The 17311-nt window shown below is 54.5% G+C and overlaps 1 protein-coding gene across 7 annotated transcripts in view; it reads left to right on the top strand.

Moving 5' to 3' along the window:
- Nucleotides 1–17311, top strand: part of LOC102684244 (membrane-associated guanylate kinase, WW and PDZ domain-containing protein 2-like) — a 43457-nt gene that overhangs the window by 15770 nt on the left and 10376 nt on the right. For all 7 annotated transcript variants that reach the window (XR_011183553.1, XM_069183543.1, XM_069183546.1 and 4 more), the window contains 7 exons: nt 2113–2286; nt 2903–3065; nt 3943–4013; nt 6291–6461; nt 9022–9445; nt 9538–10199; nt 10306–10734. Coding sequence is in view for 6 of the 7 variants with exons in the window: in XM_069183543.1 (XP_069039644.1) it covers nt 2113–2286; nt 2903–3065; nt 3943–4013; nt 6291–6461; nt 9022–9445; nt 9538–10199; nt 10306–10734 (2094 nt within the window). In the remaining variant the exon portion in view is untranslated. The remainder of the gene's footprint in view (nt 1–2112; nt 2287–2902; nt 3066–3942; nt 4014–6290; nt 6462–9021; nt 9446–9537; nt 10200–10305; nt 10735–17311) is intronic.

The raw sequence follows: 17311 nt of genomic DNA, 5'->3' as shown, positions 1-17311 counted from the left end.
CTGCTGCTCTCCTCCCCTGTCCTGTAGGAGACACATGGCGTGGACAGTGCGTGTTGTCGCAGTGCCCTTGTGCTGGTGTGAGAGCCACGGCGGGGAACAGAGCCCGTTCACACAGTTTGGAAATCAAATGTGTGTGTGTGTGTGTGAGAGAGAGACACACAAAGACACACAAAGAAATGTGAAAAGAAATCTTCACATTATCACATCACTTTCATTAACCTCTTATCCAGTTCAGTTTCACGGTAGCCCAGAGCCCATCCTGGGAATCTTGACATTTCAGGTTGGTGTAAAGACATTTGCTTCACAAGTGCATGTGAGTTGCCTTCCCATCTTGTTCCTCCAGTGGACATACTCTGTAGGCCCTGATGCAGACGCTCCTACATACGGCCGAATACTGACACTGCAGATCAGCATCCATAAGGCCTGTTTTTGTGAAAGATGTGACACAGGAAGTCTGTGTCGGGGAGCCCCCCAGGGAGAGTTTGCATGTTCTTGTTCGTGCTGTGCTTGTTGAGCTGTGCTTGTTAGTGCTGTGCTTGTTAGTGCTGTGCTTGTTAGTGTTGTGCTTGTTCGTGCTGTGCTTGTTAGTGTTGTGCTTGTCCGTGCTGTGCTTGTTAGTGCTGTGCTTGTTAGTGTTGTGCTTGTTAGTGTTGTGCTTGTTAGTGTTGTGCTTGTTAGTGCTGTGCTTGTTAGTGCTGTGCTTGTTAGTGCTGTGCTTGTTAGTGTTGTGCTTGTTCGTGCTGTGCTTGTTAGTGCTGTGCTTGTTAGTGTTGTGCTTGTGGCGCTGTGCTTGTTAGTGTTGTGCTTGCGCTTGTTCTGCTTGTTGTGTTGTGCTTGTTTGTTCTTTACTTGTGTTGTGCTTTGTGTGTGATTTGTGCTTGTTTGTGCTTTACTTGTGTTGTGCTTGTGTGTGTTGTGCTTGTTTGTGCTTTACTTGTGTTGTGCTTGTGTGTGTTGTGCTTGTTTGTGTTTTACTTGTTGGGTTCATTTCCTGGAGAAAAGCTGCTTTTCTCAGTAATCTCCTGTGTCCTCCTGGAGATCAGGGGTTAGAGTCTCTTGTTCGACAGCAGGAATTACAGAAAGGAACACGAAAATAGATGAAAACCAGAATCCCCACAGGGGCTTTTCTGCCCACACTTACTGTGTGTGAGCATGTGAGTGTATGTGCATGTGTGTGAACGTGTGTGAATGTGTATGCAAGTGTGTGTGCGAGTATGTGAATGTGTGTCTGTGAAAGTGCAGGTATGTGTGAGTGTTTGTGAAAGTGCAGGTGTGCGTGAAAGTGCAGGTGTTTGTGAGTGTGAATGTGTGTGAGTGTGAAAGTGCAGGTGTATGTGAGTGTGAATGTGTGTGAGTGTTTGTGAAATTGCAGGTGTTTGTGAGTGTGTGAAAGTGTGTGTGAGTGTTTGAATGTGTTTGTGTGAAAGTGCAGGTGTGTGTGAGTGTGTGTGAAAGTGCAGGTGTGTGTGTGTAAGTACAGGTGTGTGTGAATGTGTGTGAAAGTGCAGGTGTGTGTGTGTAAGTGCAGGTGTGTGTGAATGTGTGTGAAAGGGTGGGTGTGTGTGAAAGTGCAGGTGTGTGTGTGTTTGTGAATGTGTGTGAGTGTGTGTGAAAGTGCAGGTGTGTGTGTGTGCCGATGGCTGACTTAACCACAGGGCCTGTGTAGCTCAGCCTTGTCCCTCAGCCCTATTGCAGTGGAGTTTCTGTCAGCAGGGACTGAACCCTCATCTCTGGCCGTTGCTAAGCCTGCGAAGCCCCGTGAGTCGCGTTGCTGGTGTTTCAGACAGATGTACGGACAGCTGGAGGGCTGCACCTGTCCCCTCGAGCGTGCTCCCCGCCACACACCCCTCATGTCCGCGCGGCCGCCTGCAGTCGGAGAGTTTTAATCACTCGGGCTGACCGATGAACCCCCCCTCCCCCTGCTGCCCCAGTGTGCCCCAGCAGGCGAGGAAATCCGACTGTTGCTGGGAGAATCCTGGTCACCACATGTGTCCTGCGTGTCTGGATCAGCCCTCTCCAGTCAACTCCAGTCCATTCCAGAGTAACCCAGTCCAGTCCAGTCCAGTCCTCAAACCTACAGGCTCGTGTCTATGTCTCCCCTGTGTCACTCAGGGAATTATTACGGGACCCCCCGCCCTGTGCACATCGGCCCAGAGAGCCCCCCCATCACCTACCAGGAGCACCGCAACCTGCTGAGGAACTTCCGCACCCGGAGCAAGTCGCTGAGCAACCTGGAGAAGACCGGAGAGGAGGGGGAGAACAGCGAGGAGGACTCGGGACTGTCAGGTAGGACAGGGAGTAAGAGGAGGGAGAGGGGAGTGAGGAAGAGGAGGGAGAGGGATAGGGAGGAAGAGGAGGGAGGGAAGGAGGATGAAGGGGAGAGGGGGAGGGATAGGGAGGAAGAATTAGAGGGATAGTGAGGAAGAGGAGGGAGGGAGGGATAGTGAGGAAGAGGAGGGAGAGGGATAGTGAGGAAGAGGAGGGAGGGATAGGGAGGAAGAGGAGGGAGAGGGAGGAAGAGGAGGGAGGGAAGGAGGATGAAGGAGAGAGGGGGAGGGATAGGGAGGAAGAGGAGGGAGAGGGATAGTGAGGAAGAGGGGGGAGGGAAGGAGGATGAAGTGGAGAGGGGGAGAGATAAGGAGGAAGAGGAGAGAGGGAAGGGAGAAAGAGGAGCGAGGGGGATATTGAGGAAGGGGAGGGAGAGGGGAGTGAGGAAGAGGAGGGAAAGGGAGGAGAGGTGATGGATTGTCAGTAAGAGGAGGGAGAGGAAGAGGAGGAAGTAGGGGGAGAGGGGAGTGAGGAAGAGTAGAGGATGTAGAGGGAGAGGGGGGTGAGGAAGAGCAGGGGGAGGGAGGAGATGCAATCCCAGTGACTCGCGTGCCTGCTCCCTGTGTCTGCGCAGGAGGCTCTCTCGGGGTGAGCAGCGGGGCTCCTCCCGGCCTCTCGCCCAGCCAGTCGCGCGACTCCAGCGGGGGCGACGGCAGCACCATGGAGAATGGGGGGGCAGGTCTCCCCGAAAACTGGGAGATGGCCTTCAGCGACAGTGGGGAACCCTATTACATTGAGTGAGTGTGGCCTTGCTGTCTGCACTGCAGTGCAGTATGTTACCTTACCATACGGTACAGTACAGCGGACTATAGCTCCACACAGTACTGCGCACTGTAGTAAACTGTGATATAGTAAAGTACAGCGGAGTAGAGCTCCATACAGTACAGTGCACTATAGTAAACTGTGATATAGTAAAGTACAGCGGAGTAGAGCTCCATACAGTACAGTGCACTATAGTAAACTGTGATATAGTAAAGTACAGCGGAGTAGAGCTCCATACAGTACAGTGCACTATAGTAAACTGTGATATAATAAAGTACAGCGGAGTATAGCTCCATACAGTACAGCGCACTATAGTAAACTGAGATATGGTACAGTACAGCGGACTATAGCTCAACACAGTACAGCGCACTGTAGTAAACTGTGATATAGTAAAGTACAGCGGAGTATAGCTCCATACAGTACAGCGCACTATAGTAAACTGAGATATGGTACAGTACAGCGGACTATAGCTCAACACAGTACAGCGCACTGTAGTAAACTGAGATATAGTACAGAACAGTGGAGTATAGTTCCATACAGTACAGTGCACTATAGTAAACTGAGATATGGTACAGTACAGCAGAGTACAGCTCCACACAGTACAGCGCAGTATAGTAAACTGAGATACTATAGATATAACTGTTCAAAGGCCATTTAGCGTTAAGATAAAGAACTTGTTACCCAGGACGTTTTGGCTCTGCACTTAGCCAGTGTGTCTGGTCCTGAGCTTTGAACGCTTGAGGTGTCTTACTGAGGTCCTGCTGGGTCTGCAGCAGCAGGTACCTGCAGGTCTCTGCACGCAGCTTCTTGAGAACCGTCTCGCAAACTGACTTTCTTATCGTTCCACTGCAGTCACACCTCCAGGACGACCAGCTGGCTGGATCCGCGAACGCAGAACAGGGAGTCTGTGCCCAAGCCTGAGAGTAAGAGAGGCCGCCGCCGGCTGTGTGACTCGCTGACCTCTGACCCGCGCGCCTGCACCGCTCACTGCCTTCACAACCGCTGCAGAGCAAGAGCAAAACGCTTACCTGCATTGCTCACAGACTCTTCCCCCTTACATTGTCCACTTTTCTGACTCACTCTTACAAGCCCTGCGTATAACCTGTAACGTACGTTTACATGTCTGTAAGATCTGTGAAGAAGGTGCAGTCACACTGACTGAGAAACACTGTCATGTCTCGAGAATGTGCCTGTTCTCTGTTCTCTCTCTTTATTAAGTTACTTCTCCTCCCTCTGTTTTTTTCTGGAAGTTTGCTCAGCAGGAAGACTTGCTGTCCTCTTTCATCTCTCACCCTCCCTCTCTCCTGCTCCTGTGTGCTGAAGTGTGAAACACAGGCACATGCAGTGCTCTCCGCTGAAATGTGAAGGCCCCTCTCTGCTGTCTCTTCCTCTCTCCTCTCTGCCCGTCAGAATCCAAGAACTTTATTGGCGTGACAGATGGATTACAGCCTCGCCAAAGCAGATACAGTTAACACAAGGTTGATAGACATCCATCCCTTCTCTAACTACTTCTTACAGTTCAGGGTCACAGAGGAGTCAGAGACTATCCCAGAAAGCAATGGGTGCAGGCAGGGTGCGCCTCTCCATCACCGGGCACACACAGACACAAACACACACACACACTCGCACCAGGGCCAGTTTTCCCAGAAGCCAATTCACCCGCCAGCATGTCTTTGGAAAGTGTGTGGAAACCAGAGCACCTGGAGGAATCCATTGCGAACACATGTAGAACGTACAGTCTCCACACAGACAGCACCCCAGGGCCACAACAGACCAGTCAGCAGTGCTGACCACTGTCTCCCCATGGTGCCCCGCTTACAGAAGGAAGTATTTGAGAGTCCCAGTCCCTGTTCCTCAGGCTGGGACAGGAGATAACACACCGGCAGCAGCTCTGTTGAGTCCCCCCCCCCTCTAGGACTGGGAGCCGTTCTAGCAGGTGTGGGAATTCTGGGACGAGGTTTGTTATTCTAGGGAAGAAGCTTTCTCTAACCCCAGAGTATTTCTCACAGCGCGGCAGAAAGTGCATTTCCGTCTTTGCTTCTCCCTGCCGACCACGGGAGCACAGCCTGTCCTGCCTGCACATCTGTGTCTCTCTCTCTCCTCTCTCTGCTGCTGGCCTGTCATCTCTGTCTCTGGGGATTAATGACATTCTGGACTCAGATGCATGAGCTCCCCGCGCCACTCCTCCCTCAGAGGAGAGAGACGGCGACTCCGGAAGGCACTGTCCTACAAACCATGGAGCCGGGCCTCGATGCCCACCAGATCTCAGTTTTCCCACACTAAAACGATAGGGGCAGCCTGGAATTCGGAAGCGAGCAGGGACTGAGGATGGGCTGATGAGTGCAGAAGTGGAGCGTCAGTCCTCCTGTCTCTCGGGACAGGGGCCTCAGTCCTCCTGTCTCCAGGGAGAAGGGCTCACACTTTCCCGTACAGCACTGGGACAGGGGCAGGCCCAGTCCCGGATTCTCCCTGTGTGGGCACTGGCTTCCGACTGACCATCACTAGGGATGGTTTCACTGGGGTCCTTTCTCTCTGTGGAATTGATAAGTATTGATTGATCAGCAGCACTAGGGATTGTTCCAGTCTGACACTTTTAATTCAAGATCTCCACACAACTCTCTGTTCCGCCCTGACACTGTTAATGTAATATCCCTCTCTCTTTCTCCCTCTCCTCCCTCAGGCGGTGTGTCTGCAGGCCTGTTGTGCCCCGCTGGCCTGTGTTTTGTATTTTGTCTCTGGGCTATTCTGAGACTGACTTGTCTGTCTGTCACATGAGTCTGTGTGTCTCAACGTGGCTCTAACTCTCTTCCTTCTCCCCTCTTTCCCTCAACCCTCATCATTATTCTTTTCCTCCCACTTTTCCTGCCTTTCTCCCATCTCTCCTCTCCTCCGTCCATCTCTCCACTCCTCCCTCTATCCTCTTCCCCCTCCATCTCTCCTCTCCTCACTCAATCTCTCCTCTCCTCCCTCCCTGCCTTTCTCCCATCTCTCCTCTCCTCCGTCCATCTCTTCTCTCCTCTCCTCCCTCTATCCTCTTCCCCCTCCATCTCTCCTCTCCTCACTCAATCTCTCCTCTCATCCCTCCCTGCCTCCACGTCCCCTCCCTGTCCTCCCTGCCTCCCCCCGTCCCTCCCTGTCCCTCCCTGTCCTCCCTGCCCCCCCCCCGTCCCCCCCTGTCCCTCCCTGCCCTCCCCTGTCAGAGACGCCGGTGTTCACAGACCAGCCCAGCCAGCTGAAGGGCTACTCCATCCACACCCGCCTCTCCAAGGGTCCGCGGGGATTCGGCTTCAACATCGTGGGAGGCAGCCGGCCGCGGGAGTTCCTGCAAGTGTACAGCGTCACCCCTGGGGGCCCAGCTGCACTGCGCACAGGTACCACAGCGCTGGGGAGGGGTTCATCTATACTTAGAGCCCACCCAGTTTGAACAGGGTGCTGCTGTGGTAAAACAAGGGGTACAGTCCCAGTACAGTAGAACAGTCCTGTTACAATAGGAGCTACAGTCCCAGTACAGTAGAACAGTCCTGTTACTATAGGAGCTACAGTCCCAGTACAGTAGAACAGTCCTGTAACAATAGGGGCTACAGTCCCAGTACAGTAGAACAGTCCTGTTACAATAGGAGCTACAGTCCCAGTACAGTAGAACAGTCCTGTTACAATAGTAGCTATAGTCCCAGTACAGTAGAACAGTCCAGTTACAATAGGGGCTACAGTCCCAGTACAGTAGAACAGTCCCGTTACAATAGGGGCTACAGTCCCAGTACAGTAGAACAGTCCTGTTACAATAGGAGCTACAGTCCCAGTACAGTAGAACAGTCCTGTTACAATAGGAGCTATAGTCCCAGTACAGTAGAACAGTCCTGTTACAATAGGAGCTATAGTCCCAGTACAGTAGAACAGTCTGTTACAATAGGAGCTACAGTCCCAGTACAGTAGAACAGTCCTGTTACAATAGGAGCTACAGTCCCAGTACAGTAGAACAGTCCCGTTACAGTAGAGTCACAGTTGTCTTATGTTCTCAGAGAAATTGTGTATACAGTGTTTTTTTATAAGCTATTTAAAAAAAAGGGTTAAAACAGAATACATCAAAAACTTTTCTGAAAGTTTTTTTTAATGCACATCAAAAGTCTCCAGCGCTCTGTCTACCATCACCACCAGGGGGCGCAAGCCTCCCACACTCAGGTGACCCTGCAGTTAAGCAGTCTCCGAAAACCGGTGTGGAGTTTTGTGATGAGAGGGGCTGACTTTCATACGGCTGTTCTGAGAGGAAGATGTTTCTTCGATGCAGAGAGCTTTTCTCTGCCCCTCTCTGAGCAGCTGACGCCGGGGGCTGTTCAGTAATCCAGTCACCTGACCCTGTATTTGCCCAGGTGGGCCAAAGCAGAGCAGCCGCTGATCTGCAGGCACGCCCTGGAGACCCGCTGGCTCAGTTGGGCCCTTCCCTTCCCTGGGACAGTCTCTAGAGTCCAGCAGCTGTGCCCCACCTGGGATTCGAACCCAAGACCTCTCACCACTGTGCAGGAGAGCACACTGCACTGGCAGAGTGTTTGTGTAGCTTTGCCAGGGTGTTTCTGTGCTTCTGCTGTAGTTTTCAGCAGTTGGCGGTTTTAAACATGCCATTTCCAGATGCTGTTATAATAATTATAATAAAAATTGCTAACACTTATATATTGCATTTCTGGACACTCTACTCAAAGTGCTGTACAGGTAATGGGGATCCCCTACACCCCCACCAGTGTGCAGCCCCACCTGGATGATGCTCCAGTCCTCTCCCCACACAGCAGCTCTCAGTGGGGAGGAGAGCAGAGTGATGAAGCCAGTTCAGAGAGGGGGGGTATTAGGAGGCCATGATTGGTAAAGGCCAGGGGGGGGAATTTGGCCAGGACACTGGGGTAACACCCCTACTCTTTTTGAGAAACACCCTGGGATTTTTAATGACCACAGAGAGTCAGGACCTCAGTTTTACGTCTCATCAGAAGGAGGGCGGCTTTTTACATTGTAGTGTCCCCGTCACTATACTGGGGCATTAGGACCCACACAGACCACAGGGTGAGCGCTCCCTGTTGGCCCCCCCAGCAACCTTAGTTTTTCCCAGGAGGTCTCCCATCCAGGTACTGGCCAGGCTCACACTGCTGAGCTCCAGTGGGCTGCCAGCTGGGAGCTGCAGGGGGACACAGCCGCTGGCCGTTTCCTCTCTGTGCTTCAATGAGCTGGACTCGGCTCTTCCTGCACCACGGGGTACTGGGGTGCGACTGTCTGCCCCGGCCTCCTCTCCCGCTCCCTCTGTCTCGCTCGCTCCGTCTGCCCTCTCCCCCTGCGCGCTCCCACGGAGGCCGCGGAGCCGGCGGGAGTAATCCGCCTCCATCCCCCATTAAGCGGATCTCCCAATCCCTCTGATCCTGGCGGCTTTGCGGTGTAATCTGGGTATCGGTGGCACGCGCCCCCCCCCGCGAGCCTGAGGGCTCGTGCTCTGGGTTGTACCGGCTTGTACAGCATGGGCTACCTGCGCGTGGACCCACCCCTCCCCGCCCAGCTGGGCCCCCCCAACTTTTTTCAGCATCTGACCTCTCCCTGACCTTTCCTGTGCTCCCGTGAGCTGGGGTCCTGGTTTTGAAGATGGCCGCCGACGTCATGAATGTCAGAATCCTTTCCAGCGGGACGGCGCGTGTCCCCGCCTCCCCCAGTCAGGTCGTTCAGAATAATAGCTGCAGTCCCAGCGGCCTGATGGATGGCCATGGCTGTAGCAGCAGGGCTGTAAGTATCGGCGGTCCTGTACTTCTGTAAGCGGCCGTATTGATGGCAATCAGCTTAATGTGTCTCTCTGCCTCTCTCCTTCTCTCCCTTCACTCTCTCTGTCTGCCTTTCCCACGATCCCCTCTTCCTCCCTCTGCTCTTTCCCCTTTCCCGCTGCTGACTCCCTCTCTCTGTCCGTAGCCGACATCCTGGTGTTCATCAACGACGCCTGCGTCCTGGGGCTGTCCCACAAGGAGGCGGTGGAGATGCTGAAGTCGGTGCCGGTGGGCCAGAGCGTCGACGTGGTCCTGCGCAGGGGGTACCCCATGCTGTACAACCCGGACGGCTGCCCCAAGCTGCGCGTGGACCCGCCCCTCCCCGCCCAGCCGGGCCCCCCGCCCCCCCCCGACGAGGACCCCGACGCGCTCCTGCCCCACCACGGCATCCCGCCGCACCTCAACGGGAACGCCTACTGCGGCGCGCCCGGCCCGGGCCTGGACGCCAACGGGAACGCCGCCGCCCCCCCCGCCCCTGCCGCCGCCGCCGCCCCCCCCGCCGCGGGCCGTCAGCCCCCCCCCGCCCCCCCGGAGCGGACCACGTCCTCGCAGAGCGACGGCCAGCAGAGGTCAGGGCCTGGAGGCGCGCGTTGGGAGGAAGAGCGAGGCAAGAGCCCTGCCTCACCCTCACCCTCGCTCTCTCTCTCTCTCTTCTCCGCAGGGCGGCCATGATCCACAACCAGAACAACAACTCCGTGCGAGGGCCCCCCCGTCAGGGCTTAGAGGGGGGAGCCCAGTCGGCAGCCGTACCCCCCACTGCGGGCAAACACCCTGTGCCCAAGCCTGCTGACCTGGGGGGGTCAGGGGCAGCAGCCGCCACGGGGGCAGGGGGTGCGGGGGGGGCGAACACGAGGCTGGCGAAGCCCCCGAACCCTCTCTTATTGCCCCCCCCGGCTGCAGTGAGCTACAGAGACCAGCAGCAGCAGCAGCAGGCACAGCCCCAGTGTGGCTTCGACGGTTGCCCCGGCAACAGCATCAGCACCAACGGCGCCAGCCCCGGCGGGGGCGCGGGGACTGGCGGCGGCCTCTCTCCGGGGGCCGCGGGAGGAGGAGGAGGAGGAGGTGGGGGGGAGCTGGTCCCGGTGGCCGTGGGGCGCAGCGAGCAGGGGATGGGCTTCAGCGTGACCGCGGGGGGCCAGGGGGGCCGGCTGGCGGTGGTGAAGAGGGTTTGGGACCGGCGGCAGTGCCCCTCCCTGCAGCCGGGGGACGCCATACTGAAGATCAACGGGGCCGACGTGCAGAGCCTGAGCTTCGCCCAGGTGCAGAGGGTCCTGCAGGAGCACACGCATCAGGGGGAGGTGGTCCTGCTGGTCTACAGGGGAGGTGAGCTCCGTCCTCACATCTGCGCGATGGGGTCCTTCGGTCTGTGAGAGCTACTGGTTATCATCTACCAGCTTTTCTCTCTCTCTCCCCCCCCCCCCCACCCTAGGGTCCCTGCGATCCCCGCTGTCTCCCGGGATACCTAAAAGGACCCCCCATCTCTTACAGCCGCTCGCCCCCCAGAACGGTGCCCCCCCTGGTGGTGGCGCGGCGTTGCTGCCCTCCCCCGAGGGCTCTGCCCCCCAGCCGGGCACGACGGGTGGGGCCCCCGACCTCGCCCCCGCCGCGACCCCCGACCTCATCCCCTCGCCGACCTCCCTGGTGCAGAGCACCAGCTTCCTGGACTCGGTGCCCGTCACCCTCACCCTGGAGCCCCGCGACTGGCTGAGCCCCGAGGAGGGGGGCCGGGGGGCGGCGGGCGGGCAGGGGGACTGGCACGGCGCCCTGGTGTCCCGCACCGTGGAGGTGGAGCTGCGCCGGAGGGCGGGCGAGGGCTTCGGCTTCGTCATCGCCTCGCAGGACGCGGAGAGCGGCCGAGGTAGGGGGAAGAGGAGGAGGAGGGTGGAGGGCGAAGCCGCACAGGGCAGGGCGGGGAGGGGAGGCGAGAGGGCGGCCGCAGAGACGAGGAGAGAGAGAGAGAGAGAGAGAGAGAGGAACGAGCCGTCAGACGCTGTTCTCCGCTTTGCTGCACACAGACAGCCCCAGACACGCACGCTCTCTCCTCCTGAAATATTTATGCAGGCGTCCTCACAGACCAAGTAAAGGTTCATTCCAGGCTGAAAAGAGAAGAAAGAAAACACCACGTTTCAGGTGGCGACACCTGAAGAAGGCTCCGCAGCCGAAACGTTGCGTTTTCTTTCTTCTCTTTCCAGCACGGAATAAACCTTTACTTGTTCTTTTGCAGCCTACGCGTGCCGACGCGGCCACCCGCCTGAACTACATTCTCACAGACCTGTGCGCTCCGGCCCAGCCTCACCTGGCTCCCTCTGCCTCTAGGATTAATAGCGTTTTTTGCTGCAAGGAAGACATAAAATCAGTCTCCCATTCCACAGCAGATTCACCCCTTCCAGCTTCTGCGCTGGGCTACAGGTGTTTGTTTCCAAACCAGGAGCGAGAGTCTGATGTCTCGATTGCTACACCAGGTCTCTGTAGTTGATGCACCGTTGTGGGCGGGGGGTAGTTATGTTAAACTCTGGATATACAAAACACCTGCAGTGTGAGACTGAAAACAGATCTCTTAATTAGTCTTCCTAAAACAGCAGGACACTGTCTTATTGCCCCTGTGTGCGGTGGGACAGCTCACGTGTGGCTGGATAGCGCGCAGCTCGAGACACAGAAAGGTCACTTTCCAGGCTCATTCTGTCCCCTGTGTTAAAGTGTTGCTGACCTTATTGTGATTTTATTCAGTGATTTACCTCACCATACCTGCACAACTGTTCCTTGTCCTCACATTTCATGAGAATAATGCAATACCATTAGACACCTGACACGGGTCATACCCTAGACGGAAGGGGATTGGTCTTCTAAGCAAGGAAGCAATAATTCATCCTAAAATATTGCCTGGGCGGCACAGCGGCGCAGTAGTTGGCCTTGCTGCTTCTGAGCACTGGGGCCCTGGGGCTCAATTCCTGGGGTGCTGTCTGCGAGGAGTTTGCGTGGGTTCTCTCCAGGTGCTCTGCAGGGACATGCAGGGAGGTGTGTGTGTGTGTGTGTGTGAATCTGTGTCTGTGTCTGTGTGGGCGCCCTGTGATGGACTGACGGCCCGTACAGGGTGTACCCCGCCTTGCGCCCGCTGCTTGCTGGGACAGGCTCCCGCTCCCCCGCTCCCCCGCGACCCTGAACTGGGAGAAGCGGTTTAGAAAACGAATACAAGCACGGAAAACACCTCCCTTAACTGGCCTGCTTTCACACACTGGCCTGCTGTACATCCCAGCACAGTGCTGGTCAATCACCATCTCGGACTCCCACCCACTCCTGCCCAATACCCTCTCCATCTTTCTCTCTCAGCTGGGCTCAGCCCCCTCCCCTCTCTCTCTCTCCCCTCCCTCGCTGCCGCCCAGGCTCAGCGGGTGGATTAACGTGCCGGCAGCGCTCTCTCAGCCCATCAGCCACTGGAGCGGGTCTGGCGCCGAGCCCTGCTATCCTGGCGATTGAGAGAGAGAGAGAGAGACAGAGAGAGAGAGAGAGAGAGGGGGGGGGAGTCTGAGAGAGAGTCCAGTCCAGCCCTTCGTCATCTCCGCGACACTCGGGGTTGAAAGTGACCGCACGGGAGGGGAACCGGACACTGCACACACGCGCACAAGCCCGCAGGACAACGCACACACCGAGCCATGCTGGAGAAACTGCAGTCTGCCCTGAAGACCGTGAAGGACTCCAGACGTAATTATCGTACCGCTTCTCCGCGCTCGGAGCTCAGTGCTCAGTCTGTGTTGTGGCAGCCGTGCGCCTCACTGTTAGGACGGTCGGTCGGTGAAGTGATGGAGCGTTGCGTGTCGGAGTCAGCCTGTCTGCGTGTGTGTGTGTGGATTACCGCTGCCCACGTCGTGAGGCTGACCTCCTCGTCTCTCTCTCTCCCCTCGACGCTGCACTTCTGCATGCTGGTGCCAGTTACATAAACCTTTGTGTGATTTTCTCTTTTCAAGTAGCTCCTGTGAAAGGATGTCTGTTGGGCGCTCTGCTTTGTGATTATCGCCAAAACGAAGGAGTTCAGTCGATAATCCAAACAGTACCTGAATCTTGTACCTAATGGCGGGCTACATTGTGACACCTGTAATGTGGAGCGTTCAGTGAACTGATTTTGTGGGGGCTGCAGTCCTCTTGTGGAGAAAAAGGATGAGAAAGTATATTTTACTGCTCTCTTGCAGCTCGTGTTGGTGTTGGGGGTCTTTGCTTGTTGGGAAGTTTGTTCAGTGTCTGAACAGCTAGCACCTGGAGTCCCTGCGGTTGTGTAATGTCTGTGTGTGTTGACTTTGCCCTGACTACCCCTCAGTAGATAATCATTACTGTCAATATGTTTATTGTCATCTTTTTACCAGTATCGCTGTGATTACAATGTTTTTATGAATATTACAATACATGTTTTGGTTGTGTAATATTCTTCTGAATATACTATTGTCATTTTGTAACCGTAACTGTTACAGACAGTCTTGTGCTGTGAATCAGTAGCAGCACAGGAATTACTGTTGTGTTTAATTCTCTGGTTGAATGAGTTATGTGCAGTCTGGTGTGGTGTGCAGGTCTAGTGTACAGTGTACTGGGACAGCAGTGAGTGCAGACTGGTTTGTAGAGTCTGTACTGGGACAGCAGTGAGTGCAGACTGGCTTACAGGGTCTGTACTGGGACAGCAGTGAGTGCAGACTGGTTTGTAGAGTCTGTACAGGGACAGCAGTGAGTGCAGACTGGTTTATGGGGTCTGTAGTGGGACAGCAGTGAGTGCAGAAACTCAGTCAGCCCCCCTTGGTTTGGGCAGGTGTGTGTGGGACAGATGAGAGGAGTGTGGGGTTGTGCTGTAGTCTGAGAGTATCTGCAGTAGTGGAATTTGCAGTGGGTTTGTTCAGTGGTTAATGGCTAACAGAGTTCAGAGCAGGAATGTGAGAGAGGTGAGATTTTAAAGGGAAACTGCAGTCCCAATTGAAATCTCAGTAGCAAATTAATTCATCGACGTTACAGAAGCAAATTACAAATTTCAAATTAAGTACAAAATCGTGAGCTTTGTGAAAGTACCATGAGTCTCCATATTGTCGCAAACAAACATTCAAGTTCCCACGAACTGAGACGTGATGCAGCCCTTCCTGCTCACTGGTCACCGTAATGACCCCACTCCCAGCGCTTCTACAGGTCATGGGGGTCCCCTCACCCCCACCAGTGGGCAGCCCCACCTGGACGATGCTCCAGTCCTCTCCCCACACAGCAGCCCTCAGTGGGGAGGAGAGCAGAGTGATGAAGCCAGTTCAGAGAGGGGGGTTATTAGGAGGCCATGACTGGTAAAGACCAGGGAGAAATTTGGCCAGGACGCCAGGGTAACACCCCTTCTATTTAGCCTGTTAGTGGATCAAGTCAGGCCACCTCCGTTCAGCAATGCGGCAAGTTTGTGGAGGGCAGCACGCAGGAGAGACTTTGTGTGTGCTTGGACTGGCGGGATGTTTCTCATGTGCTTCCTGGGGTTGACGAGGTGCTTCTGATCCTTTGTTTACGGGGAAAAAGCAAGAGATGGTGACAGGAAAAGAGCGATCAGGCTCCCGTTGCTCAGCGTTTTGATCCATTCAGTATTTTACTATGAGCCACAGGCTCCTTACTTTTATCCCAAACAGAAGTACTCATAAATGTGATGTTACAGCACAGTTAATCCACATGGATCTAACTGCTGTGCATCAGGAGTCCAGCTCTTACCCGGGGTAAAGGACAATGAGTAAATGGTTTTGTCTAGCCTGGACCAACTCTGTCCCAGTCTCTTGTGGTCTTATTGAGAGGGTTGTCCTTCTGAGGGACTCCCTGGGAATGCTGTGTGGGATTTATCCTGGGATAACCTCTACCTGGTGGCAGGTGGTTGTGGGTTCAAGTGCTCAGTGTGGACGTTCCTGTAGTATCCTTGACCAAGATTCTTTACCCCAGTCCTTCCAGTCAGCCAAAAAGAATTCACTGGTGGAGGGGAGTTAACCTGTTGTGCTGTGCTACTCAACTTGCAGGCCTTCCAGTCCGCTCCATTCCAGGATGTTGATACAGCCAGCTAATTGCCATATTGATTTCGCTGATCAACCAGCTATGAAATGTGTGGAGCTGGATGTATCGAAACAAACACACCGTATGGTAACAAATTCAGTGCCCAGTACCCAGCAAAGTAAAAAATCAGCACAGTAAACCAAAAGGAAGCCTAGCTCGTCTGAGCAGTGACTGCACTTTCTTGACTCCTACTCAAGCAACACCGCCAGGCTGCGTAACAGCTTGTCCTTTTCATAATGAAGGCTCTCCTGGACACTCGTCTCCGAACAATCCTCAGAGGCTCTTCCAAAAACTCGTGCTTTACGTCCCTGAGCTCGTCTGTCCATTTGTCCATCCTTCCAGTGTTCCCTCCTTTCTTTCCTATCTCCCTCTGCTTCCTGGTCTAAAATGTCACCTGACCAATAGTGTTCCTGCAGTTGGTCATGTGTCTGGGGATGGCAGGTCATTCCCCACTGACCTTCAGCCTCTGACATCACGTAAACATCTGCTTCCTCTTGAAATCGCCATGACCCTGCGCGACTCTCCCTGTAGACAGGTAGTTAGGTAGGCGGGCAGACAGGTAGACGCTGTTTCTAGACCTCATTCACCTATGGCACTGGTTGATTCTGTCAGGGCCCCTGCCATATTAAAATGAGCACGCTCAACTCAAGAGATAATAGACCTGCGAGGAGGCCGCTGTGATTGGACGACTCCAGCTGTGGCTCACAGATCCAGGTGTGCTGTGGGTGTGCTTGTGTTGCAGAGGTCAGTCATCACAGAATCTGGTCAGCCTGGAGCCCCACACCCTCGTAAACCTAAAGGTTTCATAGGTCTACACCCTAATAAAGAAAGAAGAAAATAAATTGAAAGGTGGTTAGAATATTCTAACTGTTCCAGGCCTCGTGCACACTGGGGCTCTGGGGCACCGTCAGCCGTGGATAATGTGAATCAATGAGGTTTATCTTTCATTTAATTTCACTGTGACATTCTGCAGTTACACACGTGTGCACGTGCATACAGTATATATACACAGATACACATCTGTGCACACATGGGTATACAGAATAGGCACAGGTATGCACATGTAGAGGGCAAACATGATGTTTACACCACGGGGGAGGGAGGGTAGTGGGAAAATGGACCGTGTGTGTGCGTGTGTGTGCTTGCGCACACAGAGCCACACATACCTGACTGGTGCGCACTCTCTGTAAATAGGTCACAGCAGGCCAGTGTACTGCTGAACCCTGGGGTCTAATGGAACTGCTAATATTGATCCTGCTGCTGGGATGCACATCGGGGAACACAAGGACACACCAGGAGAGGAGGAGACAAGGGGGAGTGAGGGGAGGGGGGGGGGGAGAAAGAGGGGGAGAGGAGGAGAAAAAGAGAGGGAGAAGAGGAGAAAAAGAGGGGGAGAGAAAGAGGAGGAGAGAGAGGAGTGGAGGAGAGAAAGGGGGAGAAAACTGGGGAGAGGAGGAGAAGTAGAGAAAGAGGAGTAGAGGAGGAGAAAAGGGGGGAGATAAAGAGGAAAAGAGGAGAGAAAGGGGGAGAGGAGGGGATAGAGGAAAAGAGGAGGAGAGGAGGGGGCTGGGCGGTGAATTGGGGTGTGTGTAGGGATCTGTGTGTCACGCCCAGTACACCTAGAGGGCACTGCTCCTCTGCCCTGTTCCTAGTTCCCTGTGATTATTCATGTCTTGTTGTGTAGCCTATTTATTTCCTGTGTCTGCTCTGCCCCTCGCTTGTTGTTCGGATGTCCTGAGTCCTGCCTAGCACCAGGTCGCTCCTGTCCGTGGCCTGAGGACACAGGTTTCTATACGGCATTTAGAAACCCGGGCTAACCCCCATCACGCCGCTACGCATAGGGTCTTTTTTCGCACTCCTGCCATTCCACGGCTTGTTCCTTCTGACATCCATGACCCTATGTGTGTGTTTGTGTGTAGATCTGTGTGTGTAGGGATCTGTGTGTGTAGGGATCTGTGTGTGTGGGGATCTGTGTGTGTGTGTACATCAGTGTGTGTAGGGATTGGTGTGTGTGCATCAGTGAGTGTGTAGGGATCTGTGTGTGTAGGGATCTGCGTGTGTGTACATCAGTGTGTGTGTAGGGATCGGTGTGTGTAGGGATTGGTGTGTGTGCATCAGTGTGTGTGTAGGGATTGGTGTGTGTGGATGAGTGTGTGTGTGGATGAGTGTGTGTGTGGATTGGTGTGTGTGCATCAGTGTGTGTGTAGGGATCGTTGTGTGTGGATGAGTGTGTGTGTGGATGAGTGTGTGTAGGGATCGGTGTGTGTGGATGAGTGTGTGTGTGGATGAGTGTGTGTGTGCATCAGTGTGCAAACACACTGGGGGATTGGTGTCAGAAGCTGCTGTTCTGAACTGCCTCTTCACTCTGATGACTTCATGTCGTTCCCTGTGTCGCT

The sequence above is a fragment of the Lepisosteus oculatus genome, chromosome 2 (assembly GCF_040954835.1).
Source record: "Lepisosteus oculatus isolate fLepOcu1 chromosome 2, fLepOcu1.hap2, whole genome shotgun sequence".
Taxonomy (NCBI): Eukaryota; Metazoa; Chordata; class Actinopteri; order Semionotiformes; family Lepisosteidae; genus Lepisosteus; species Lepisosteus oculatus.
Note: the sequence above shows the minus strand (reverse complement) of the source record. Positions and strands in the feature narration are given on the sequence as shown.